This window comes from Tenrec ecaudatus, chromosome 4 (genome assembly GCF_050624435.1).
Source record: "Tenrec ecaudatus isolate mTenEca1 chromosome 4, mTenEca1.hap1, whole genome shotgun sequence".
Lineage (NCBI taxonomy): Eukaryota > Metazoa > Chordata > Mammalia > Afrosoricida > Tenrecidae > Tenrec > Tenrec ecaudatus.
In genome coordinates this window covers 180,723,742-180,751,699 of record NC_134533.1, presented here as the reverse complement: position 1 = coordinate 180,751,699, position 27,958 = coordinate 180,723,742, and the positions used below count along the sequence as shown (strand labels likewise).

Below are 27,958 nucleotides of genomic sequence, written 5' to 3'. Positions count from 1 at the left end.
GCACTGGCTTCAAAACGTTGGACCAGCTTCCATGAAATCTTCCCAAGCCCTTTTCTAATCTAGGCAGCAAATGTCATTGATAACAATTGCTTGGAGGATTTGTGCTTCACATATTTTGGCCACAGACCCAAACAAAAGATGCAGCAAACGAACAAGAAATTACCCAGCTAAGTACTCAGATGTCTAGCGTATCTAGTGAAAAAATGCCAAGATTTCATTATCAAAACAAAAATCAATAAAACAACATTTCTTGCCTTTATCTTATTTACAGTTCCCTGCTACAGTCAATTTAAAAGCAATGAATACTAACAAATATTTATAACATTGGATGTGCTGACACTCTTCCTCCTTACTCTGGAAACATTTAACAAGGTTAGCTCCAGAGTCTGGATATGAAAATGAACTAATGGGACGAATGTAATATTGTTAACAATCACCAATCAGGTTTCCAGGAATAGGTTCCCTGTAAGTTGGAGAGAAATCAACTAGGCTCTTTTGGGAGGCAGGCCAGGGTGAGGGAGGGTTGAGACGCATTCACCAGTAACCCGTTGCTGCTGAGTCCACTCCCCCTCCTGTGTGTCCGAATACAATTGTGCTTGCAGAGTTTGTAAGAGCTGACTTTGCACAAGTAGAACGAGTCCGTTCCAAGGCCCGCCTGGGTGGACTTGAGTGTCCAGCCTTTCAGTGACTTTCAGGTAGTGTCAGAATGACCCAGGTACTTCTGAAATTCCTTAGCTATTCCCCGGAAAAGGGAGATTTTTAGGTGAGGCATAATGGCACGTTATTTCTTGAAGACATTTTGTTTAAGTAGCTTTTCATTTGCCCAAGATCCAAGTCTGAGTGCAGGGGAGGATAAGCACGACACAACTCCCGGCTCCATGCACACAACCGAACGCGCATGGCACCTCCTGCCACAGGGCAAAGCCAATAGTCCTGCGGGCACTGCCAGCTTGCAGAGCTTGACCGGATGTGATATACTGACGTCCTGTACTTCAAGTTTTCATAAATGGGTAGGCCACAAATGCACTATTATTGAGCTGAAAGGTCCATCAATAGTTACCGAGGTTATCAGTTTTAACAAAGCCTATTTTCACGAAGTTATTTGTTATGACCTATAACCTAGATCATGTTGTCTATTTCCAGACCCGAAATCAACTTGTTTTCAGTGATAGATGAAAACTTACTCTATGTTGTAAACTTTTATAACTCTTCTCCATTCAGAGCTACTATTAATAAAAGTTTTCTCTAGGGTCAGTTAGTAGATAAAGGACACCAAAGGTCATATGGGAAAATGGGATTTCCCGCACTATTATGCATCCACGGCCAATGTTGCTTAATCTCATCCCAAACATGCATCCTCCCCCTTGTTGAACCTCAAAGCATTAGGACTAATTGTTACCAATGACTTAATTAAATTAGATTGAAGACAAAATTGTCTATTTAGATTTCTGAGTCCATTCATAGCCATCCTCCTTAACACAATTGTATATCCTATATTCAGGCTCAAGATGAGTAAATAGTTCCCACCAAAGATTAATTTTCTAGTTTTTGTTTCTGTAGTTTTTGTTGATTTATATGATGGTAACCAAAAAACAAACAGACAAAACCAAAAAATTCACTGCCATCAAGTCGATGCTGAAATACATACATCTGGTATTGCAATGATCAATTTCAACAGTAGCTTTATCGCCACACCATCAATATTGTTTAAAACGCAGCTATCTCCCACCAATAAGACTGCATAACGCTGAAGATGCATGGAGGCACAGGAGCCATCCCGCGCGCAACGAAAATCCTTTCCCGGTGTTCCCTGTTGGATTTCTTCCTTTAAAAAATGTGTGGTGATATTTTTTCTGTATATAAACAGTCTTATAAATATGTATAATTATTCTCTAAGAGAATTCTTTGGGGGAAAACATATGTTAATTTAATTAGATCATTTTGTTGGGGGCTTTTCCAGCTCTTAGAACAATTTATACATCAAGTGTATCAAGCACATTTGTCCACATGTTGCCATCATTATTTTCTAACGTTTACTTTCTATCGAACCCTTGGTAACAGATCCTCTCTTTCCCCTTCCCCCCACCCCCATGAGCCCTTGATAAATTATAAATTATTATTATTTTCAGATCTTACACCAACTGCTATCTCCTCTCTGGGGAAAATATATTTTTAAAGACAGTATTGAAGAATTACGTAAGTAATCAGAATTTGGTAGACATTTAATGAGTGTCCACTGGTCGTGACTTACAGTACTGGATGTTACAGACATAAGTTTATACACTCCCCTCCTTTTATTGGGTGCCATCGAGTGCGTAGCCACTCACAGTGACTCGGCATCGAACAGAGGAGTACTGTCCAGTCTTTTACCATTCTCACAACTGTTACAGTGTTTGAGTACATGGTCACAGATACTAAGCCAATCCAGCTCACTGAAGGGCTTTCTTGTTTTGGGCTGACCCCATGGCATGATGCCCTTCTTCAGGTACTGATCCATTCTGACAACATGTTCATAGTGTGTGAGTACGTCGTGCCATTTTCACTGCTAAGAAGCATTCTGACTTAACTTATTCCAAGCCCAAATATCCCCCGGGAACCAGCAATCTCAAAGGTTTTTCTCTGTCTATAGGGTAGGAGATTGAAAGCGGAATATAACATAATCTAGTATTGTAAGAATAGAGTCACTGGTAATGGACTACAAATCTATAAAAAGTGAAAGAAAATCAAAGGCCAGATATCAAAAATAAAAGAAACAAAAATAAGATAAGTAGCCAGAGAATATCAGTTCATATCATTCTTGTTGCCAAGCATGGTTTGTTGGTTTGTTTTCAAGGCAGGTAAGTTAATAAAATTGGCCGACTTGTGTTTGCAAACCAGAAAACCCCACTTGCCATTTGGCTAGGGAAAGCTTCTCCAGCTCCCGTCGAAGGTTCAGGTAGAGAAAAGTATGCTTCCAGAACTCGACCTTTGAGTGTAAATAATAAATCTTAAATCCTCAGATGCACATTGCAAACATAATTTCTTTCAGAAAGATTAATAGAAGACTAGTCCCAATGAGGTGGAAATTAAAGATGTCCCAAATGTTGAACTTATCTACAATACTATACCAAATGTTCAACTTATCTACGATACTACCAGGTCATTATCCTGACATTAATAAACACTCCTCCCCTTAGTATATTCTCCATGTCCCAGGGCCCTGCAATGCCTGCAATGTCTCCGAGAACTTATAGAGCATTCCAAAAATAGCTCACATGGTTGTGCAGGCTGGTTAGTCTCCAATCCCAAAACCAGATGATCATCTGTCTGGATGATCCGTCTTACCCACAAAGCTGTGGGAGCTGATGGATAAAGTAAGGTGACAGAGCACAACTCAAGTCCCAAGAACCAGAGATCAGGTAGAGGCAAGCCAGACTGAAGGATACAGAACAAGAGATGGAAACATCTGAATGTGAAACCAGATCACACTTGCTTACTCAAAGCAAAAATCACCGTAGGATCCACATCAAGATGGTCACCATCCCTTGGGACAGCAGCTTTTTAAAGTAGCAACTGGCAACTGATTGGTGTTCATCACCAGTGACTCAACACTAGTCTTCAGCACATGCTTGGTGGGAAATAGAGTTCAAAAAGATAGTGTCTTGACTGCACCCAGAGCTTTGATGAAGGTGTTGCTTTTGTCTTGTGCAGATCGTATCCCCAAGGAAACATAAATAAGGTGGTGACTTGTTTTACGATCAGTAATAAGAAAGTGAACTCATTGTCATCAAATTGATTCTGACTCACAGAGACCCTGAAGGACAGAGTAGAACTGGCTCTGTGGATTTCCAAGGCTGTAACTCTACGGGAGTAGAAAGTCACATCTGTCTCTTACTGTTAGCAGCCCGCTGTGTAACCCACTCTCCCACTAGGGCTCCTTCTGATAAGTTAGGGACTCAAAATATATCCCTCCAAAATGTAAGCCGCTGTGGTGGCTTGCTTGTGGCTGTGCTGCTGGAAACTGTGCCACCATTGTTTCAAATGGAACGCCCACGGTGAACAGGGTTCAGCAGAGATTTCAGACTAAACCAGTAGACTAGGAAGAAGGAATAGGCTATCCATTTCCAGGGATAAGCCACTCAACACCTTATGGATATCAGTGAAACTGGGTTGGACACATGGCTGGAAGATGAGCCCCTTATATTGGAATGTCTCAAAATATGACCGGGGAAGAGGTACCCCCTCAAATAGGACCGTCTGTAATGATGGAAATAAAAACTCTCAGGCCCTTCATCTGCTGATGGGACATGACGGAAAAGAAGAAGAGCAATTGTAAGCATCCACTGAATGCTGAATGCACGAAAGATGAACCCAGGAAAATTGGAAGTCATCGGAAGTTAAATGAAATTCACAGAAATTTATGTCCTAGAGATTAGTGAGGTAAATGGACTGACATTGGCTATTTTGAATTTAGAATCACATAATTTCCTGGGAATGACAATTTCAAGAGGAATGGAAACAGATTTATCAACAACACAAAAAGTTATAAAATCTTCCTTAAAGTACAGTACTGTCTGTAATAGGATAATAATTATATCCCAGCAAGGGAGTCCAATTAATATAACTACTATTCAAGTTTATGCATCAGCTACTAAAGCTAGTGATGAAGAAATTTGAGAAGTCTATGAATTTCTTCAGATTGAAATCAATCAAACATGAAAGTTAAATATGTTGATCATTCCTGGTGATTGGAATTCAAAAATTGGAAACACAGAGGAAAAAGCAATAGTTGTAAAATATGTTCTTTTGATAGAAATCAAGCTGGATGACACGTGAGAGTGTTTTGTAAGTTCAAAGGCTTCCTCATCGCAAGTAAGTTTTTTCAACAACATAAACAGCAACTGTATGCATGGAGCTTTGTAGATGGACTATCTATGGGAAGAGTCCTGTGAAATCAACTATATTTCTGGGACAGAGGGTGGAGAAGCTTAATATCTGTACCCAAAATGAGGGTAGAGACTGATTGTTCAGGTTGAATTTGAAGAAAATTAAAACAAGTCCACCAGAGCCAAAATATGACCTTGAGTTTACCCCGCCTGAATTTAGAGAATATTCAAGAGCAGATTTGATGCACTGAATATAAATGACAGTAGACCTGATGAATATCATATATGAAAAATGAACAAAGTAATTAAAAGACAAGAAAGAAAAGAACAAAGTAAATTTCAGAAGAACTAAAACTTAATTTGAACACAGAATAGCTATAGAGAATGGAAGAAATAATGAAGAGCTGAACAGAACATTTCAAAGGGCCGCTCAAGAAGACAAAATCAAAGTATTATGGTGAGCAAAGACCTGTGCTTAGTAAGTTAAAAAAAGGACACATAGTTAGTGTCTATCAAGCTGAACTGAAGAAATAATTTGTGTATCAAATTGCAATATTGAGGGATTCCATAGGTAAAACGCTGAGTGAATGCTATACCAAAAAGAGCTGATTGACATTCAGTCATCAAAAGGTACCAGATGATTTCAAACTTTGTCAGTAGGTCCCCCTGTGTTGCAGGCTGGACCTGATCTGATTTCCAAAATTTTCTGTATTTTTGGTTTATAATGTCTTCTTTGATTTTTGTTTGTTCACAGTAGAGTGTATCTCAGAGGTATTATGTCAACGGAGGTAATCCTCTTGAAGCTGTGTTAGATGAGTGTTCATTTTTCGGTACATGGAAACTAGGATTGATGAACCTAGAGGGACAGCAAGTAGAATTAGGGGTTTGCATGGAGGTGGGGTTAAAGGGAGATGATATCAAGGAACACATGTAGAAAAATTATGTTTGAGTGTGCTTGACACAATGAATGGATGTTTGGCTCGTGATAAGAGTTGTACAAGCCCCCAATAAAATGATTTTTAAGAAAAGAAGGAAATAATGTTTGAAAACTGATTGTGGTGGCAATTGTACATTCTACTTGAAGTAATTTAAATTTGGAATGACATATTATATTAATTCCCAACTAATAATTAAAACAATGAACATACATTGAAATTTAGCATGGAATAATAAAATTATAGAAACTAATATTTCTTACAAATGAGAAATAAAATTATACAGAAAAAAAAGAACGAATTTCAGTGAATAAAGAAATCTAAGGTATTCTGAAGGCATTGGCGAAAGATTCCAGGAATTGACAGAGCACCAACTGAAAATTTTCCACAAGTTAATGAAACACTTACTTGTATATGACAAAAAATTTGGAAGACAGCTAGTAGGCTAAACAGCTGGAGGAGATTCCTATTTGTGCCCTTTTCAATGAAAGGCAGACTGATGGAATGTGTAAGTCATTGAACAATATTATTACATGCAAGTAATGAAAGAACATCTTTCAACAATGGTTGTAGCAGTTCATCTACAGGACAAGTTGTATCCAAAAGACACATACGGAACAAAGCATATCATTGCTTACGTCTGGTAGATCTTGGCTGGAAACAGAGAGTACCAGAAAGATATTACCTTGTGTTAACTATACAAAGGCATTCAACAGTATCGATCGTAAAGAAAAAAAACTATAAAATAAACATTAAGAAAAATGGGAATTCCAGAGCACTGTTCTCTTGTGGAACCTGCACATGAACCACAAGTTAGTCGCTCAAACAATAAGAGAATACTGCATGGTTGAAGATCAGGACATGTGTGACAAGGATGTATCCTTTCACCATAACTTATTCAATCTGTATGCTGACAGAATAATGTGAGAAGGTAGACAATATGAAAAATAATGTGGTTCAGGGATTGAGGCAAAGGTTTATTCACAAACACATGATACACTGTTTCTTGCTTTACTATAGGTTGTGAGTAGAATACTTTGGTCTCTGTTTTCCTATTTATGTCCATATGAATTCATTTTCAAAATTGGAAAATCATTTTAATGATGTTATATTCATTTAAATAAGGATATGTTTCAATACAATTTTCCTCCTGTTTAGAGTTATGAATCAATCTAAAATACGTAGAAATGTAAATATTTTCATTATGATCAACATTATATTAATGTTATATAATATCAATTTCAGATCATAAAGAATTCTTTAGCTGTAAAATGGTACTGCTTTTAAAATAGTAGGCAGTTTTCTCTTGAAGGCCATGTACTGTGTCAAACCCTGTGGCCATGGCCGTATCTGCCAGGAGCCAGATGTCAGACAGGCCTCCATCTCCTTCTTTCTTTACCTCGTCACGCACCAACTGTACTTCTCTGCTGGATTCCATACGACATTGCAGTGGCCACACGGAACTCACCGTTCCTGAGGCTTATTAGGGAGCGTGTAAAAATATTGAAATTGTTGAGGTTTTTTTCTATTTAGGATCCAGAATCAATGGAAGCAGCAGTCAAGTCATCAAAAGATGAATTGAGTCACGTGAATCTGCTGCACAAAACCCCTTTAGTGTATGGAAAAGCAAAGCTATTACTTTGAGGACTAGGGTGTGCCTAACCCAAGCCATGGTATTTTCAGTTGCTTCGGCCTCATGCGAAATTTGGCACTGAACAGGGAAGACCAAAGAAGAATCAATGCATTTGAACTGCAGTGCCGGAGAGGAATATTGAAAGTACCATGGATTACTAAAAGGACAAACAGATCTGTCTTGGAAGAAGAATGGCCAGAGTGTTCCCTAGAGGCAAAGACGGTGAGACTTTGTCTCACATACCTCGACGTGTTATCAGGAAGGACGAGTCCCTGGAGAAGGACATCATGTTTGGTAAAGGAGAGGGGCAACAAGGAGGAAAGCCCTCCAGGACATGGGTTCACACAGTCTCAAGCATTGGAATTACTATGAAAAAGGCACAGGACCGGACAGTGTTTTGTTCAGGGTCACTAGCATGGGAACCGGCTCGATCACAATGAACAGCAACAATAATGTTATGGAGATCAATAGTTTACCAAAAGTCAGGATCCGTAAACAGAAGGGATTCAGTCCTGGGCCCACAGCAACATCTGTCCACCTCTCCTCAGACAGCAGCCCAGGCTACCCAACTCTCTCAACCGCACGACTTGGCCTCTGCTTTCAGGGATCAGGAAGCCCACATGTCCTTTCACCCAAGGTCCTAGAGTCTGTGCCCACAACCGTGCGCTTTCTTCTAGCCACAGAAGGGCTGTGATGGAGGTGTGGCGTTGTCCTTCAGCAGACCACACTCCCAAGGAAACCAAGGGTGTGGCTGGGGTCACACCATGGACTGAAGTCAGGACTTAATCCTGTTCATGAGCATTACAGAGAACACCCACCCAAATGAGATTATAGCCGCAGGCATAGAATCCATAATTATAATACAGCACATAAAGAATTATGGATAGTAGGGTCACATTAATAGACTGCATCTCATGTACTCATTGTACAAAGGGCAAGAACTGCAGAAAGAAGGGGCTTCCATGGAGGAGAAGAAAAAACAAAGGAAAATGTGAACGATTGCTGGAATTTAAGGAAAATATTGAGCTTCTGCTGAGAATCAATAAATGACAGTATTGGTGTTTTCAAAAGAAATGAGTATAAATGATCATAGTGACAAATAATGACAATTAATTTTGAATCCCAAAGATGCTTATGCCAACTTGGTGGCTATGAGAAACTTTAAGAAAAGACTTCTAATGATCAAGTATTTCCCAGCAGCCTTCGAAATAATTATTTTGGACAAAGGAAGTATCTTAATGACCCAGTGCCAGTGTTAATGGTTTTCACAAAGGATTGGGAAATGGATTCTCTGGCAGAAACTGTAACTAAAGCTGAGTTTGAATGCTCTTTGAACTTCTTCTTCCAGATGTACAAACTATTGAGGATGGTGTTACCAAATGCTTCTGGAAAAGGATTTTTAAAGTCCTTACAAAAATGGCATTAATGACACTTAGAACATTATTACTATTTCTTGCTGAAAGGCACAACGTTGGTTTCAGAAAGGTTTTGGGGAACCATGTCTGTTACATGGTAAGCTGCTCCATCCCATCAGCTGCCCAAGGGGAGAATGTTGCCTCTGTGTGACGACTGGGGTGTTCAGTTTAATATTCTACTAGTGCGCTCTTATTACATTATGTAAGAATTATACAGCAGGTGAAGTAAAGCACATTCTCCCACAGGTAGCAAAATACAAAAATTTAAAGATGATGCTACAAATTCGGAAGGCCAAGGTTTGGTCTTTTTTTAAGTGGCTCCTACTTCTGGAAGCCTATTGCCGTTTTTGGTTCTGAACCACGTGCTTCTCTTCCAGAACTACTTACTGAAATGGACAGGAAAGAGATTTTTAAAAAATTAGAACAAAAGTTATAGACAATATAAAAATAAAACTCATCCTGGAATTATACATCAAGATAGCTTTATGGACAATATATTTTGATGCACAATACATTTATCATGTACATTCTATTCCATGTAGCTTTGCTTAATGATATTGTTGCCTCACAGGTGTATTTTATGTATTCTCTTGACTGAAGTAGTGTCGCTCTAACAGCTTTGAAGGATCGGAACAACTTATAAAAAGAAAAGGATAGTTGCCAAATGGAAATACCACCCAATATCATGGCAACTCCAATTTCAGAAGTCTTGTCATGTAAATTTTAAAAGTGTCTTAAAATCCATGAAGTTCAGACATTTAGATCAAGATAAAACCAGAAGAACCTATATGAAATATTTTAGTATCCTCAGATCTGTTTTTATGTCTATCAATCAAGGCTCAATTGAACTCTATTTTAGCTGGCAACATCAGACTAGAACTCTTTCCTGCAAGATTTTGAGACTTTTAGCCAGCTACAATCGCACAAAGTTGTCATACCTTTTCATCTGTGTCCCGTTTTATCAAGATTTTTCTGTGAAGTCAGAACATTCTCAGACCTCTAGTCTTAGGTCTGTGTGATCTATCTGCCGTGTCCATCTGTGTGTGTGTGTGACAAGAATGCTTTTGCAAACACCAAACACGAAATATTGTATCCACGTAGTCCAGAAGAAATAACAAGGCTCCTATTCCCAAACATTGAGATTGATTTTTGTTGCTATCTGGGTACTTTTGCTATATTTTTTAGAAGCAACTAAATCCCTAATTCTCATTTATTTGGTTCCTGACAAACTCCTGAATGTGTAAAGCTGGCTTTTAATCTTGCCTCTCTCTTCCCCACTCTGGTTCAGTAACGTGGAGAAGAGGGGCTCTGAGTTTTCACAACTACCTCTAATTTCCACCAAGTCTCAGCTCATGAGTTGGTCCAAACACACCTGGCTTCCCATTCTTTGGCGTCAGGAAGGTCGCACAGCAATCTTGAATCATCTTGTCCCCTTGGCTAGACTATCTGTCAGCAAATGAAAGAGTTTCTTTAGAAGGTCATCTGGGTCCAGTGGATGTTTTTTACAAGGACATTTTCTATTAAAATACGGAAAAATGCAAAACCTACTCAAATGTACCCTTCATATATAAAATTTAACTAAAGTTCAACCTCATCATTTTTCCTAAGTCTCACGTGAGTGTGTTGGTCCCGTTCATGAACGTGTGATGAGCTCGTACTATAGTCGTATTCCAAAGGCTGCCCTAGGAAGAGGAGACGCCAGGGTGGACCCAGCCACGGGGGTGAGAGAAGCCCACAGCTAAGTGACACGCGCTCCCAGCCACAGGCACAGATAACACTTAATGCTTCCTGGAGAGTTCGAGAAGGCTTTCTGTGGCCCTGACAATTCCTCTGGAGCTCAAAGAGCAGAGCTGCAATTTCCCTGGAGACCAGAGTGAAGCAGAGAGTTTTCAGCAAAGCAACTGCAACTGCAAAGACCCAAAGGTCATGTGGAAGTCAAGATGTGGAAGGGTGGGGACCGCAGTTACGCAAGAATGTCTTGGAATTTGTTAGTTAACAGAGACTTGATCTTCAAGGGCTCTATTTCATCTCAAAGGCCACAGGGTGCCATGAAATGAAAGGCCATGCTGGGGTTAGATACCCATCTCTTAAGATCAAGCCTGACACCCAAAATAGCCTGGCTAATGTATTGAAAGGAAGTTATGACTGAAGGGGGAGAGATTATTATGAAAGCGTATTCACAAGTAAGAAATGGTGGAAGCTTTAAAAGAGATTAGTGTGGACTACAGGACGGATTCTTGAGTTTGAGACAAAGATTTGGGGTTCAGTGTACCCTCAAAAATAGGTAGAATCAGGGAATGTGTGGCGTGGCTGGGTAAGCATAGACAGCAAGTCTGCCTTACTGACCCTGCAAGGCTGACACCTTCATCACGTTATCAAGCTTACTTCTGATCATCCTCTGGTATATATTACTCTTACGTGATATACCTTTGATCTCCCCAAATTAAATTGATAAATCAGAGGATATAATTGTAAGTTTTCCAACTATTATAAAACTAATTCTCATTATACACACTCTCAGAAAGTCAGAAACAAAAGAAGGGAGAAAAACATTTTATCATCTTTGAACTGAATTTATAATTGTATTTCTAACCATATATAATTTAAAATATTTTTGGTCAAAATTCTGATCATATTGAACACAACCTGGGATCATTTGTCAACTTAAGGGATTGCTCAAGAGAAGCACTGATGAATAAATTCATGTTTAAAACAAGCAGACAGGTAAGCTTTCTCTAAAATAGCAAACGCTAAAATATAGAACACATTATCATTTTCAAGCCACATTTATACATGTCATCTCTGGAGTTGCCTAACTGCATCCACTAAATTTTTACCATACACAGCTAACAAGTACAAATATTAATAAAAAACATTAGCAAGAAACAAATTATTTAAAGACACATCTAGAAAGTTTTATTATCCCTGTCTTTGACGTTCTGAACTCATCTTGTCGCAACTCAGTACATGGCATTTGCTAAAAAAAAAAAATAATAATCTCAATTCACTTATGCACTTCCACAGAGTGGATTCCAATGCACAGTGACACTATGGGAAAGGATAGAACTGTCCTGGTAGGTTTCCAAACTGGAAATCTTTATGGGACCACTTGCTATTTTACTGAAGATTGGACATATTTTAATCATATATTTATAATATATCTACTTACAATGCCTCTAGTATCAAGCAAAAAGAGAAAATCTATGGTGAAATACCAATAGTTCAATTTTCTAGGCATTTTATCTTCCTGTCTGCTACCTCGATGGACATTGGACCTGCACGCAAGTACTCCCTCAATGCAAGAACACTTTGTTCTATTAAACTGGCACTCCGTGATGCTCACCTTCCCGACACAATTGCTGAAGACAAAGCAGGTGCATAAGCAAATGTGGTGAAGAAAGCTGATGGTACTCAGTTATCAAAAGATATAGCATCTGGGTCTGAAAGGCTTGAAGATAAACAAACAATCATCTAGCTGAGAAGCAACAAAGCCCAGATGGAAGAAGCACACAAGTCTGTGTGATCACGAGGTGTTGAAGGGATAAGGTATCAGACATCAAAGAACAAAAAATCATAGCATTGTGAATGAGGGGCAGTGTGGAGTGGGGACCCAAAGCCCATCTGTAGGCAACTGGACATCCCCTTACAGAGGGTCGTGGGGAGGATACAAACCAGTCAGGGTGCAGTGTAGCAATGATGAAACACACAACTTTCCTCTAGTTCTTTATTGCTTCCTCCCCCTGCCCCCCACTATCATGATCCCAATTCTACCTTACAAATCTGGCTAGACCAGAGGATGTACACTGGTACAGACAGGAACTGGAAACACAGGGAATCCAGGACAGATGATCCCTTCAGGACCAGTGGTGAGAGTGGTGATACTGGGAGGGTGAAGGAAGGGTGTAGAAAAGGGGAACAGATTACAAGAATCTACATATCACCCCCTCCCTGGGGATGGACAACAGAAAAGTGGGTGAAGGGAGGCATCGAACAGTGTAAGACATGACAAAATAATAATAATTTATAAATTATCAAGGGTTTATGGGGGTAGAGTGAGGAGGGAAGGGAAAACAGGAGCTGATAACAAGGGGTCAAGTAGAAAGCAAGTGTTTTGAGAATGAGGATGGCAACAAATGTACAAAAGTGCTTGATGCAATGGATGGATGGATGGATTGTGATAGGAGTTGTATGAGCCCCTAATAAAATGATTTTTTTTAAGTTAATTAAAAAAAATCCCAAACAATAAAAAGCCAAACAACCTCCCCCGCCCCTAAAAGATGTCTGATACCTCATACTCTTTGACCTCACCTCTCATTCATATTATAGTATAAAAATATTTTCAAAGGGGTGAAACAATTATTTCTGCTCATCTTCTCACTGGGCTTTGCTAAAATCAGTGCTCCTTTCTTCCTCAGGTAAGAACAAGCATATGCACACTGCAGAGGATCCACCCAATGTGTATGCTTTGCAATTATTACCTGTTTTTAACCTATCCTTGCAGCTATAAATATCAAATAGCTAGTCCTATGTCAAACTGCTCTTTTATTCCCCTCAGTGAATGCGTGCTTGTTGAAAATAATTAAGATACTCTATCCTAATAAGCCATTTATTTTTTTTCATCTAAAATATTCAGCTCCTATGGGACAGATTTTGTTCTGGAAAGTCCAGAAATATTCTCTTTCATGGCCAAAATACTAAGCCAAAACTCAACTGCTATTGAGAAATGACAAAAAATACCTCTTTATATGATAAATAAATTATAAATAGCTTCGATACACAAATAATGTGAATTTTAAAAATAAAAAATATTTGTGACTCTAATGTTTATTGAGAGAAGCCATGTTTATTTTATTTCCCTTTTGGAAAGAGAGTGACAGGATTAAACACCACTTTTCCACATATGGGGTGTGACATTTTTATTTCGTTACAAGTGATTTTTCTTTCTGTGTGACACTAGAGTTAGTAGACATGCCTTAATATTTGGTAATTACATAATGGTGATTTCATGGTTCGAGGTTAGGATAAAAGGTAGCTAGACAGCAGAAAAATCAATTCATTTTTCACTTTTGTTGGAAGACATGAAAAGACAAAGAATGCACAATAAGCATTTAGACCACATTAGAATTCTGCCTCGACAATCGGTTACACATGAAGTTGAACCGCGCACAACACTGCCTCGTGTGGTGCTGTTGATACTCAGTCGAAGGGTTATGTTCCAACGTTCTTGCTTTACCTTGTCCTTGCTTAGTTAACACAGACAGTGGGTCAGACACTTCTGTGGCTCCTCTAGACAAAGGTTCTAAAAGGCAAGACCGCCCCTCGGCAAAATCGTGGTGTACGTGAAATATATTAATTCCCTAACCCTTTTCAGTGAAAATCTCACCTCAGCTTCTCTCCATCTCCTGTCTCAAAGTTAGACCCTCTGTTTTCTAGGGGCCCCATGCTATTTCCTGTGGCCCATATCCTCTTTGATAATTTACCCCCTCTATTAAAGCTGCTTACTGAATCACCAAGTGAAGCTTGCCAATCAAGATCTTCTATCCTGACTTTTGGATCTTATTTTTTGTTGCACATGTTATATTATATGTAGACACATGTTCCCCTTCTGGTCCATTTGCCTAAACTCACCTTGACTTCTCACCTTATCTGTGGCAAATCCTACTCATTTTATTCAGTGGTCTGTACCGCTGACCCTCCTCCATCGGCCTTTCATGATCACCCCCAGTCTCCTTTCTCCACACCTCATGCATATCACTCATATGACACTTACTACATATTGCCTTGTCATAATTATTTAATTATATCTGTATATGCCTTATCTCTAGGCACTATACAGGGTGCTTTATAGACACATATTTCACAACAAGCCAATTAGGAAAGTATTGTTCCATTTAACAGCTGAGGAAACTGATGCTCAAATGGGTTAAATATATCTATCTGCCACATATGTAGCTGAAAATCATCATTTGCTCGAGGCCACACTCTAGCAGTAACTGATCCAGGACTTTAAGTCATGCCTGTCTGACTCCAGGTCTGTCTAACTCCAAACATACATTTTTTCATTCTGTGTGTTGCCACCTGCTTGTGATGGCCTATCTATCAAAGGAGGTGGAACGGCCCAAGATAAAAGAAGATATCAGCTTTGGTTTTTATGATTATCAAATATGTATTCAACAAAGAGCTAGGTTTTACTGATGATCACTGTAGTTTCCAAACTATAAGTCATCGATTAACTACCTTCCAGGAGGGATTCAGATACAGTGTGACGGGGAAAAACACAATTCTGGCATAAGAAGTGACCGTTTAAAACAGAGTATAATTCAAGAAGTATAATTCAACAGAGTATAATTAGACACCTTCGGTTTCTGAGCACCGCTGGAAAATAAGCAGTAGGAAAAGACATCATGATTATCTCATGATTTAAACAAAAAGCAGTGGTTTAGGGCCGGGGGAGATACCTATCAGGTTTAATCTCTTATGGTCTAACAGGATCTCTGCCCACCTCAGCATACTTAGGCAAATAATACCTGTGAATTCAGACTTGAATGTGGTCAGCTGCCCACTAGCCTTCAGGCCCTGTGTTAGGAAGCCTACCCGTTTGTATTTCAGGGAGAGCTTATGCAATGCTTCACGCAGTTTCCCCCAGTGGTAACATCCTGCATTACACTATCAAAGCCAGAAAATTGACTTCTGTTGAATTCACTTTTAAATTCCAAGAATAGATAGATAGATAGATAAATTCCAAGAATAAATGAACCCTGAAAAACAATGTAGACTGCTTTAAATATCGTTCTATACTCCGTTCCTGCTCATGACTGATGACCATGCTGACGGTCTGCAAAGTAAGAGGGTGACGCGTCCAGACGGTCACATAGACCAATGTCCGCGTCGAGGACTGAAAAGAAGCTTCCATGGGAAGATTTGGATTGAATTCAATTCTGCCTCCATCTGACCTTAGGCGAGTCACTTGACTTCTCCAAGCATTAGCATTTTCATCTATTTAAAAGGAGGAATTATTTCACCTGCCTCCTTCATGGGGTTGTTTTGAGGATAATTATAGCCTGTGAATTAGTATTCATAAAGTTTATTTTTTTCTGAAACCACTACCACATTATATAAGTATAGTTTTTCAGTGACATTGTTATTCTCAGAAACAAGTAAGACAATCCTTTGATTACCTAGATGGCCTTGAATGTCTATCATGTAGAAATGGCCTTCACATTCTCCCTCTCTTAGTAGGGCGACCTCACTCACTGCCAAGTCAATATCAACGCATAGCAGCCCTGTGAGTTTCCCAGACTGTAACTCTTCCTGAGAGTAGAAAATCCTGTGTTTCTCCTGAGGGGCTGATGATGATTTCTATCACAGTCCAACAGATAACCATGACATCACTAGAAGTCCTCTCTGAGTACGGTAGCCAATAGTAATAGCCTGGACAATCACTCTATGACTTATGTACATTGAAGCACATGATCTATTTTAAAATAAGGTGGTTTTTTTTACATTTTCTTCTAATGGATCAAATAAATTCAGGTAGCCTTTACTTTTATCCTTATGGCAACATCCATTATTACTTTTTAAATAAATAAATAAATATATATATATGATGGATTACGCAATAGATGCTTTTGGCAACAGTGACAAATTATAAGGATACTATATTAGACAGCAGATACTTTATGACGGAGGAATAATGGCACCATCCAAGCTGTATTGCTCGTTTGCCTGGATATATAATATAAACTACAAAAATCTTTAATTAGTACATATGTTAGTCATGGCAGTAAGAGTAGGTAATATGTAGGATAAATTGAGCTTAATTCATGTCATGTAGAGATAAAATCTTTGTGTATACTGAGTGGTTTGAATATCACAATAAAAATATAAGCTCTGTTTTCTTTCCTCTCCTCACTACACACAGGCTGGGATGGCTCTGACTTATGACCCCACAGCTGCCATACAGAATGGGTAAGTAGAGCACATTGTATGTATTCTAACTTGCATCTTGGTTATCTTAATACTGCAGAAAATTTCAAATTTGTCTTTAAACAAAAATTATACACCAAACTTGTCTCACCATTGTATTTTTCTCTTTTCTCCTCAGTGACTGCATGCATAGCACCTCTCATTCCAGTAATTCTTACACACTTCAGTTTGTCTTCTCCAAGCATCTGTCTGTTTTGAATCTACTTTTTCTCATTCTTGTTCACAGTTGCTCTCTGTTTCTTTCACTCTCTCTGAGAAAGAGTAAGGAACAGATTTTCAAGAGAGAGTGACGATAGAGCTGGGCTAAAAGAATTATCTGTAGTTCTCTAGGACAAGTGGGCTACCCTTGCTAATAATTCTATGTAGAACTTTCAGTAATTTTTAGAATGTGCTTTGGTTAATTTCTACATCAGTAAATTATTTTTTTACTCTTTTATTCTGAAATTCAGAGGAAAGCTAATACAAGTCAAGTTAGTAATTCAGTTGATTGTATCTTAATTGTTTGAAAATCATGAAATCATGCCTCTTACTTAAACAAGTCACATGCCTTTAAATGTGAAAACTAGGATGATTAAACTATAACACATGGCATACTTTAAGATCTGGATATCTTTGGTTGAATCTTTATTTCTACTTGCCAATCATGTTTCATTGCTTTGCATACCCTGCCAAAGAGAGAATCAGACTTTAGATAAGTGGTCATTTTTATTTTTTCTAGTCTTTAATCTTAGATCTACCTGTGGCTTTCAGTTGATTGTCTGAAAGTCTTCCTAAAGGAATCCACAACACGCAGGCCTTATTGAAGATTTCACCAAAAGGAGTAGAAGGCATAGAACTCTATTCTATGAGAATTAATGAAAATCTGTGAGCTACTGAAAGTGTTTACAAACATCATTGACTCTTTTTGTCAGACTAGTGTTGGTCTCTATGTTGCTGTAATGCTCGGCATGTGTCATTGGTATTTCAAATACCAATAGGGGCATCTCTGGTAATCAGGTTTCAGTGGAGCTTCCAGACTATGAAAGAAATGATGGGCTATTCTCAATAGTCGATGACAAAAATCTCATAAATGTCAGTGCAACATTGCTTGATACAGTAACAGAAGAGGAGCCCCTCTGGTTGAAAGATACTGAAAATGTGACTGGACAAAAGCTGCCTTCTCAAAGCAGAATCAACCTTCATGCCACGGATGGAATAAAACTCTGAGTACTTTTGTATGAGAAGAAACAGCTGTAAGCATCCATTAATAAATGGAATATGAAATGTACAAAGTATAAAGGTAGGAAAATTGGAATTGTATAAAATGAAATGCAACACATAAAATTCATATCCTAGGAATAATAGCTCAAGTGGACTGGTACTGGCCATTTTTAATCACATGATCTATGTCCAAAATGAGCTGAAGAGGAATGGTATCACATTTATGGTTAAAACCAGCAATATAAGATCTATTCTGAAGTAAAATACTGTCAGTGATAAAGTAATAGCCATATGCCTACAAGGAAGACCAGTTAATCCACTCTCCAACCATTAATGCAAAGATGAGGAAATTGAATATTTTTCGCAACTTCTGCAGTCTAAAATTGATCAATCATGTAATCTGGATTCATTGATAATTACTGTGATTTGAATGGCAAAACAAAAAAGGGATCCACCGAAACCAAATTCACTGCCATGAAGTCAATACTGACTCATAGACACCTGCTGTGGATTTCTGGGGGTGTAGCCGTTTACAAGAGTAGAAAGCCCAGTCTTTCTCTCACAGAGCTGTTGATGGTTTTGAACTACTGACCATGCAGATTGCAACACAATGTGTAACCACTATACAACCAGGGCTCAGCAATTGGAAAATATGGCCAGTTGATAAAAATTATGCTGGAAATCGCATGATAGAATTTTGTGAGTTCACTGACTTACTCATTAAAAATACCTATTTCTGACATGAATGGAACATTTTCATACATGTGGACCGTGAAACATGTAATACCAGGAATCAAATTACTGTAATCTGCATAAAGAGACTATGGAGAAGCTCAGTGTCCTTGATCAGAACAAGGCTTGTGGCCAACCACAAAACAGATCATCAATTGCTCATCACTTTCAAGTTCAAGTTGAAGCTGAAAAATATTAAAACAAGTGCACAAGAGACAAAGAATGACTTTGAATATCTATATTCCACCTGGATTTAAAAATCATCCCATGAATAGATCTGACATCAAAAATATCATATGGGAAGAAAGTAAAAAATCAATAAAAAAGACAGAGAAGAAGATAATGCCAAGATATATATTAGAAGAGACTCTGAAACTTGCTTTTGAATATACATTAGTTAAAAAGAGAAATTATGAAGACCTGAACAGGAAATTTCAAAGAGGACCTCTAAAACTCAAGGTAAAGTATTATAATGTAAAGCATTAGACTGTACAAAGATGCATCTGGCCTGATGATTCTAAGAGATTCATAGAAGAGTGATCCCGAGGTGTCAACAGATCAGGTATCAGGAGACAAAACAAGCAAACAATCATACTGATGTGAACCAGAAGGGTTGGAGTGGAGACCCAAAGTCCAATTGTAGACAACTGGACAACTCCTCCCAGAGGGTCACAAGGAAGGAATGAGTCAACCAGGGTGCAGTATAGCATCAATGAAACACACAACATTCCTCCAGTTCTTTAATGTTTTCTCCCACTGCTGCCCCCATCATGACCCAGTGCAATCTTACAAATCTGACTAGACGGGAGCATGTACATGGATATACAGAAGAGCCCTCAACACACAGAATTCAGGACAGATAAACCCCTCAGGAACAGTAATGGGAATAGTGATCCCATGAGGGTAGGAAGAAGGTGGGGGGAGAAATGAAGAGAAATGGAAGAGGGGAGAAGGGGGAGAAATGGGGAACTAATCTCAACATACCCGGGAATGAACAACAGAAATGTGGGTGAAGTGAGACAGCGGACAGTGTTAAGATATGAAAATAACAATAATTTATAATTTATCAAGGGTTCAACAGGGCAGGAAGGTGTGGGAGGGAGGGGGGAAAAGGAGCTGATACCCAGGGCTCAGTTAAAAAGAAAATGTTTTGAAATGATGATGGCAACATATGCACAAATGTGATTGATATCATAGATGTATGGATTCTTATAAGAGCTGTAAGAGCCCTCGATAAAATTAATTTTTTAATTGAGAAAATCTAATTGAAAAAACAAAAACAAGATCTCTGCTTCCCTAGTTGTGCCCCTGTCCATGATGCCATCTGTTCACCATACTCTTCTCCTCATGGACTTCTTCCCCCACTACCTTCCAGGGCCATTGGCCCCATTGCCTTCTCCCCAGACTTCCCTCCCATGGTTCCACCCATTTACTTAGGCAAACCATCCATGTCTTAATCTGAACAATAAGAAAACATACAGTTGAAGAAAAAAAGGAAAAAGAAAAAGACTAGAGAAAGAAAGAAAAGGGGGGGGGAAACCCCAACATAGGTCCAGATCTGTTTGCTGGTTCTCATCCAGGGGCTGCCCCTCCTAGCTCAAAGTCCATTTTTGGGGCTCCTCGGGGGCTAGAGCAACACTAAGCTAGTGGAGAGGAAGCACTAAGAGGTGGAAGAAGGGGAAAAGTGATGGCGGGGCAGGAGGAGGCAAAAGGAAACAGGCAAGCTGTAGGAAGCAAAGGCATAGATAGGGAGATTAGCAGAAGTGTCCACTTATATAAATATGCAAATCCATAACAATAGCGGTATTGGGCCTATGTACATATATTTATACAGCAACACACTGAAGCTGAAGATGGGCCTGGGGCCTCAGCTCATATATTCCCTCAATACAGAGGATGATGCCTTGCTATTAGAAGATATAGTGTCTGGGATCTTAAAGGCTTGAAGTTAAACAAGCGGCCATCCAACAGTAAAGCAACAAGCCCACATGGAAGAAGCACACCATCGTGTGATGTCATCAAGACCAGGCAATGGGCATCAGAAAACTCACAACAAACAATAAACAAACAGACAAAAATGCATTGGTGAGAATGAAGGTGGGGTTGGAATGAAGATCCAAAGCCCATCTATGGACAATGGAACATCCCCCCACAGAGGGGTCGCAGGGAGGGGTTGAGTCAATCAGGGTGCAGTGGAGCACTAATGGGTCACACAATTTACCTCTGATCCCTTGCGGTCTCCTCACCCCCCTACCCCACCCCACTATCATGACCCCAGTGCTGCTTCCCAATCTAGACTAGATGGGAGCATGTACATAGGCATAGGCAAGAGATAAAACTCACAACACATGGAACCCAGGAACAGGAGTGGGAATAGAGATAGCAAGAGGGGAGGGGGTAGGGGAAAAGGTAGAGAGGGAGGGGGGCACCAATCGCAATGAATGGTACACACCCCCATCCAGGGGAAGAACAACAGAAACCAGAGGGGAAGGGAGACAGCGGTCGTTGTGAAATTTGAAAATAATTAACAATCTATAATCTATCAAGGGGCCATGAGGAGTGGGGGCTGGGGAGGAGGGAGAAGGGAGGGAAAACAGAGGAGCTGATCCCAAGGGCTCAATGGAAAGTAAATGTCTTAGAACCATGGAATATATGTGCAAATATGTCAGATACAATTGATGTAGGGATTGTAACAAGAGTTGTAAGAGCCCCCCCCAAATAATTATTAGATAAAAGAAAGAAAAAGAAAAAAACCAAAAGAAAAAAGAAGAGTGATCCAATGGAATATGAATATTATCAAATAATATTGATATCACAACCAAGTAAAATTTTGTTGAAGATAATTTTAAATATGGTTGCAGGAGTACATTTATAGGGAGCTGACAGAAATTTTAAAAGAATTCAGATGAGGATATTGAGCAAGGGATATCATTGCTGATGTCACATGGATCTTGGCTGACAGAAGAGAATGCCTGAAAGAGGTTTACTGGTGCTTTAGTGACTTTGTAAAAGCATTCAACTGTGTGATCATAATAAATTATGGATAGGATTGTGAAGAATGAGAATTCCAGAGTACTTAATTGTGCTCATGCTGAACCTGTATGTAGACCAAGAAGTAATTGTTATTTGAGCAGAATAAAGGAATACTGTGTAATCTAGAATGGTGTGCATCAGGATTGTACCCTTTTATGACATTTATTCAATCTATGTGCTGAACTAATAATTAGAGAAGCTGGACTATATTCAGAAAAAAATTGGTGTCGGGATTGGAATCAGACTCAACAACAACTTTTGATGTGCAGATAATATGCCTTACTTGCTGAAAGCCAGTAATGTTTGAAGTGCTTACTAATGACGATAGATGCAGAATTTTTCAACCAAAATCTAACCAACAGACATCAGTAAAATATTTTTTAAAGCCTTTAAGAACCCAGATGCTATATCATTTGATAGCCAGACACCATTTGCTTTCTTCACCACATTTGCTTATTGTGTTAGTCTGGGTACTTTAGAGAAACAAATCCATAGAAACTCATGTATAGGAGAGAGTTTTACATAAAGGTTAAGTGCACATCAAGAAAACATCCCAACCCAATACTGCCCAAGCCCATAAGTCCAACATTAACCCATATGGCCAACACCAATCCACAAAGTCCCCCTCCATCTCACAAAACACACACTAGGATGCCGACTGCAGGAGGAAAGCCAAATCAGTGAATGGCAAGGGTATCCACATGGCTGCTGCAGCACTCAGGGCTGCATCAGGTTAGGTCCATGTGTCTTTTCCTTGGGGATGTCTAGCAGGAAGTGAGCCTTGCCAACTTAAGCAGGGAACTGCTAAGGCAACTGCACCCTGGTCCAATGATCCAAGCAAGACACCTCAGAACTAGAAAGGTGAGGCTCATTAAGCCATTCATCCCTCTGCTTTTCAATTAGCCCCACATGTGTTTATCAGCCAGGTTGGCACAATAAACTAACTACCTCACTTATGCAACCACTCTGTCTTCAGCAATTGTGTCAGGAAGGTGAGCATCACAGAATGCCAGATTATTAGAACTAAGTGTTCTTGTGTTAAGGGAGTACTTGAGTCGAGGCCCAATATCCATCTTCTACTTTAATTCTTAAAATATAGACATGCGTACAGAGTTCTATCCCCCCCTCGTTATATATTAATATATTTACATATGTACATGCCTGTATTTAGACCTCTATAGATGTCCTTTGCCTCCTAGTTCTTTCCTTTATTTTCTTTCTTTCTTCTTGTCCCACTATCATGTTCAGCCTTCATTTGGGTTTCAGTAATTCCTCACAGTTACATTGCCCTTGATCAAGCCCCAGCAAGCATCCCATGGCCTCCTCGCCATCAATTTTAGATCAGTTGTTTCCTTGTCCCTAAGTTGGTTGACACCCCTCTTCCTTTCTCCCAACTCCCTTTCTCTGGTGCACCCCCCCTAACCATTGGTCCCATTGTTTTCTCCTCTGAATTGTTTATACTGCCTATCTGATCTACATAGACATATAGAGACAATAAGAAGCAAAAAAACAAGGCAAAGCCAAACAAAACAACAAAGGAAGACAAACAAACAACAAAATAACAACAGTAAAAAGAAAGCCAATGACCAAAGCAAGTGGCCACCTAGCTGAGAAGCAACGAAGTCCACATGGAGGAAGCACAGCAGCCTGTGTGATCACAAGGTGTCGATGAGATCAGGTATCGGGCATCAAAGATCCAGAACAAAAAAATCATATCAATGTGAATGAGAGGGAGGGCAAAGTGGATACCTAACGTAGACAATTGAACGTCACCTTATAGAAGGGTCACAAGGAAGAGATAACCAGTCAGAGGACAGTATAGCACCGATGAAGCATACAACGCTCCTCTAGTTCTTTAATACTTCCTCTCCCCCACTATCATGATCCCAATCCTACCTTACAAATCTGTTAGACCAGAGCATGCACACTGGTACAGATCAGAGCCCGCAACACAGGAAATCCAGGAAATATAAACCCCTCAGGACCAATAATAAGAATAGAGATACCAGGAGTGTAAGGGGAAGGTAGGGGGGAAAAAGGGAGAATCGATCACAATGATTGACATATAACCCTGCCCCCAGTGGGTCAAACAACAGAAAAGTGGGTAAAGAGAGACAGTGGATGATATAAGATATGAAAATAATAATAATTTATTATTTACCAAGGGTTCATGAGGGAGGGAGGGTAGGGGTAGGGACAAAATGAGCTGATATCAAGGGCTCAGGTAGAAAGAAAATGATGATGGCAACATATGTACAAATGTGCTAGATACAATGGATGTATGTATGGATTGTGATAGCTGTAAGAGCCCCCAATAAAATGATTTATTAAAAATATATATTAAAAAATCATACATCCTGTTTAAGTTCAATTCCTATCAGGATTAGAAGCATGATTCCATATTAGAAAAGCAATCGATACAATACATCCCAAAAGTAAAACAAGGGGAAAGGACTATATGGTCACATCAATTGATGCTGTAAAGTACTCAATAAAACTCAACATTCTTCACTGATAAAACTCTATGTGAACTAGGAATAGAAGAGAAGTGTCTCAACATGATTAGGGCTAGATGTGCAAAAGCAATAGCCAAGAGTATGCTCATTAGAGAAAGCTCCGAGCCTTCTTTTTCAGAATGAGAAGGAGATAAGAACAGTCATTACCACTGCTCTCATTCACCATTTTGCTGGACATTCTAGCCAGAGCAATAACACAAGACAGAGAAAGAAAATGTATCCAAATTAGAAAAGAAGTAAAACTATTTGTAGATGACATGATCCTATAGCTAGTAAACCCCAAAGATTCTACAAGAAAACTGTTGTAACTAATAGCGGTGTTATAGAGTGTAAGATCAACATGCAAAAATCATTTCATTTCCTCTATACTACAGAGTACTCTGAAAAAGAAATCAACAAAACAATACCATTTACCGTAGTGTTCAAATTGATGCAATACCTAGGAGTTAACCTAACCAAACACATAAAAGTCACCTACAATTCAAATTATAAAACACTACTAGAAAGGACTAAAAGAGACCCACAGAAAATGGAAAGACATCCTGCTTTCATGGATTGGAAGACTTGATGTAATGAAAATGTAAGTGAGAGCTAAAGCAGCTTACAGATAGAGTATACTTCCAATACAGATCATAACAATTCTCCATTAAAGTGGAGAGACTGCTCGCCAGCTTCATATGGAACAGAAAGAAACTGACTAAAGCAATATTAAAGAAAAGGAACAAAGCAAGTGGCCTCGTGTTCCCTTATATCAAAATACATGCAACGGCCGCTGTAATTGAAACACTTTGGTTTGGGTTCTGAGGAGTTCTGGCGACATAGTGGGATATGTGTTGGGGCGCTGACGGCAGTTTGAAACCACTATCTGCTCTGCATTCAAATGATGAGAATCTGGCAAGATGAGAGGATGTGCACTGGTACAGACAGGAACTGGAGACACAGGGAATCCAGGGCGGATGATCCCTTCAGGACCAGTGCTGAGAGTGGCAATACTGGGAGGGTAGAGGGAGGGTGGAGTGAAAAGGGGGAACCAGTTGCAGGGATCTACATATACCCTCCTCCCTGGGGGACAAACAACAGAAAAGTGGGTGAAGGGAGACATCACACAGTGTAAGATATGACAAAATAATTATTTATAAATTATCAAGGATTCATCATGGAGGGGGTGAAGGAAGGGAGGGGGAAAATTAGGAGCTGATGCCAAGGGCTTATGTGGAGAGCAAATGTTTTGAGAATGATGAGGGAAATGACTGTACAAATGTGCTTTACACAATTGATGTGATGAGAGTTGTATGAGCCCCTAATAAAACAATTTACAAAAAAGAGGAGGCTTGCTTTTGCCTAAGGTTTAACAGTCTCAGGAATGCACAGGAGCAATTTTGCTCTGCTTTACGGGGTCACTGTGAGTTGGAATTGACTCGATGGGCATGAATTTGAGTTGCATTGGTTTAGCAACAGACACACAGTCCCGTAAGGTAAATTCAAACCTCAGAGTTAAACCAGTCCATTTGTGAGTGACCGATTGTTGGCAGGGTCAAGGTCCACTAGCGGGAGCAGAGTCTCTTTAATAAATGGTGCTGACAAAACTGGGTATCCATCTGCAGAAATATGAAACAGGACACCTATCTCACAGTTAAAAAAGTAACAGACTGGTTCAAAGACCTACGTATTAAACCTAAAACTACAATTCCTGGGGGCGGGGGATGTGAGGAGAAAACTATGGAAACTAGAAAAGAGAATCATAAATATTACAAAGATGCACAACTAGATAAACAGGACCCCTTGAAAATAAAATGTGTATGCCCACCAAATGGATTTATTTAAAAAGTAAATAGTAACCGATAAAATGGGTTTAAAATCCCATAAATGATATATTCAATTAGAATCTAATCTCTAATATCTATAGAAAATTGAAACAACCACACAAAGACAACCAGCCAATCATAAAATGGACCAAAGCCATGAACAAGGACTTTTACCAAAGAGGACATCCAAGCGTCCATCAGCAGATGAAAAGTTCTTAATCAAAAAGGAGAGATTCCATCTACACTGACAAAAAATGTGACTGGTAAAGAAGATAAATATTGGTGAGGATGTGAGAATATTGGAACTCTTATTAGTTGTTGGATAAGCTCAAAAATGTTACATTACTTTGGAAAATGTTACAGAAGATCTCTCTAAAAACACTTGATATAGAATTACCTGATGACCTTGCAATTCCGCTCCCAGGTATATACTCTGAACCCGGTGTCACTGAGTCCACTCTGACATATAGTGACCCTATGGACCGAGTAGAGCTCCCCCTATGGGTTTCTGAGGCTGCAAGTCTTTAGGGGAGCAGAAAGCATACCTTCCCTCCCACAGAGGGCCTGGTGGGTTTGGGATGCTGACCAGCTCTTGGCAGTCTAGCCCACAATCCACTATGTCACCAGACCTAAAAATAAGAACATGAACAGACAGACATACACTTTTGTTCAATGCTGCTTATTCACAATAGCAAATGAATGGAAATGACCAAAGTGCCCATCAACCGATGAAGGGATTAGTCAATTGTGGCACATAATTACAGTGGCATGCTGCTCAGCCATTGCTCCTGGTCTTTGCATACATTATTCTAATACTTTGTCTTTTCAAGTTTCCCTTTGACATCTTAGATTCAGCTCTTTTACCTGATCATTTCTTCTTTCCACTTTAGCGACCTGGGTGTTTTATAACTTTAGCTGTTGCTATCTGGATGTTTTGATGTGGCTCATTATCCTCATCAACCCTTTTTCATACAAACTAAACCAATTGAAAAGAAAAAACGTTCAGAAATACTACTTTTTGGAGGAATTCAGTGTAAATACTCCATATTATTGTTTAGGTGGGCCATGCTAGTTTTCAGTACTATCTCCTACTATAGCCTTCACAGACTCAATGGACATTGCTCTTGTTGGCTGCCATGAAGTTGATGGTGACTTATGGTGAATTGATGCCTCATAAGACAGGGTATCCTAGTGTGTGCAATTCTCAAAATTGCCAACAAGTGTGTATCCATCATGGAAGGGATGGTATCATCTCCTCTCACCAACAGTTTTCTTCACCCTGTTTGTCCCTCTGTCCCCCAGACATGTTGTCCTCCTCTAGTGATGAATCCCTCCAGATGATGGGCACAAAGCTAGCAAATCAGATATTGTTTGGTTGTGATCCATAACAGTTCCACTGGCTGTCTGTCATCAAGGGATGGAAATAGGCTGGCCATCGACAAGAGAGTATTGTAGAGATGATTATAGTAGATTAAAATGTAACAACTGGTTTGATCCTCTTTTTGACACATCTAAAAGTACTAGCAGTTAAAAAAGAGTGAAGGGGGGATGCATATGGAGGAAGCGTCTGGTGACTCTCCGCTGACCACAGAGCAGAGGTGTGAAAGCCTTGCTATCACACCCACTGCACTGGAAAGTGGATTGGGACAGTTGAAACAGGGTTCTCACACTTTAGCACTTGGTCTCTCTTTTGACCCATTGTAAGTTTGCTCTAGCTCTTAGTATTTTGTTTTCTTTCCAACTGGGTTTTTTTCTCTGTTTTATTTTGCAATTGTCCATAGCCTTTTTGACTCGTTGGTAACTTTCTTGGATTTTGGTATATGAAATCCAGGCGGGGT

General features: G+C 39.4%; 1 protein-coding gene across 8 annotated transcripts in view; it reads left to right on the top strand.

Annotated features, from left to right (window-relative positions):
• RBMS3 (RNA binding motif single stranded interacting protein 3) overlaps positions 1-27,958 on the top strand; it is an 860,635-nt gene that overhangs the window by 696,168 nt on the left and 136,509 nt on the right. For all 8 annotated transcript variants that reach the window (XM_075547116.1, XM_075547121.1, XM_075547113.1 and 5 more), the window contains exon 8: positions 16,770-16,816. In XM_075547116.1, coding sequence (XP_075403231.1) covers positions 16,770-16,816 — 47 coding nt within the window. The remainder of the gene's footprint in view (positions 1-16,769; positions 16,817-27,958) is intronic.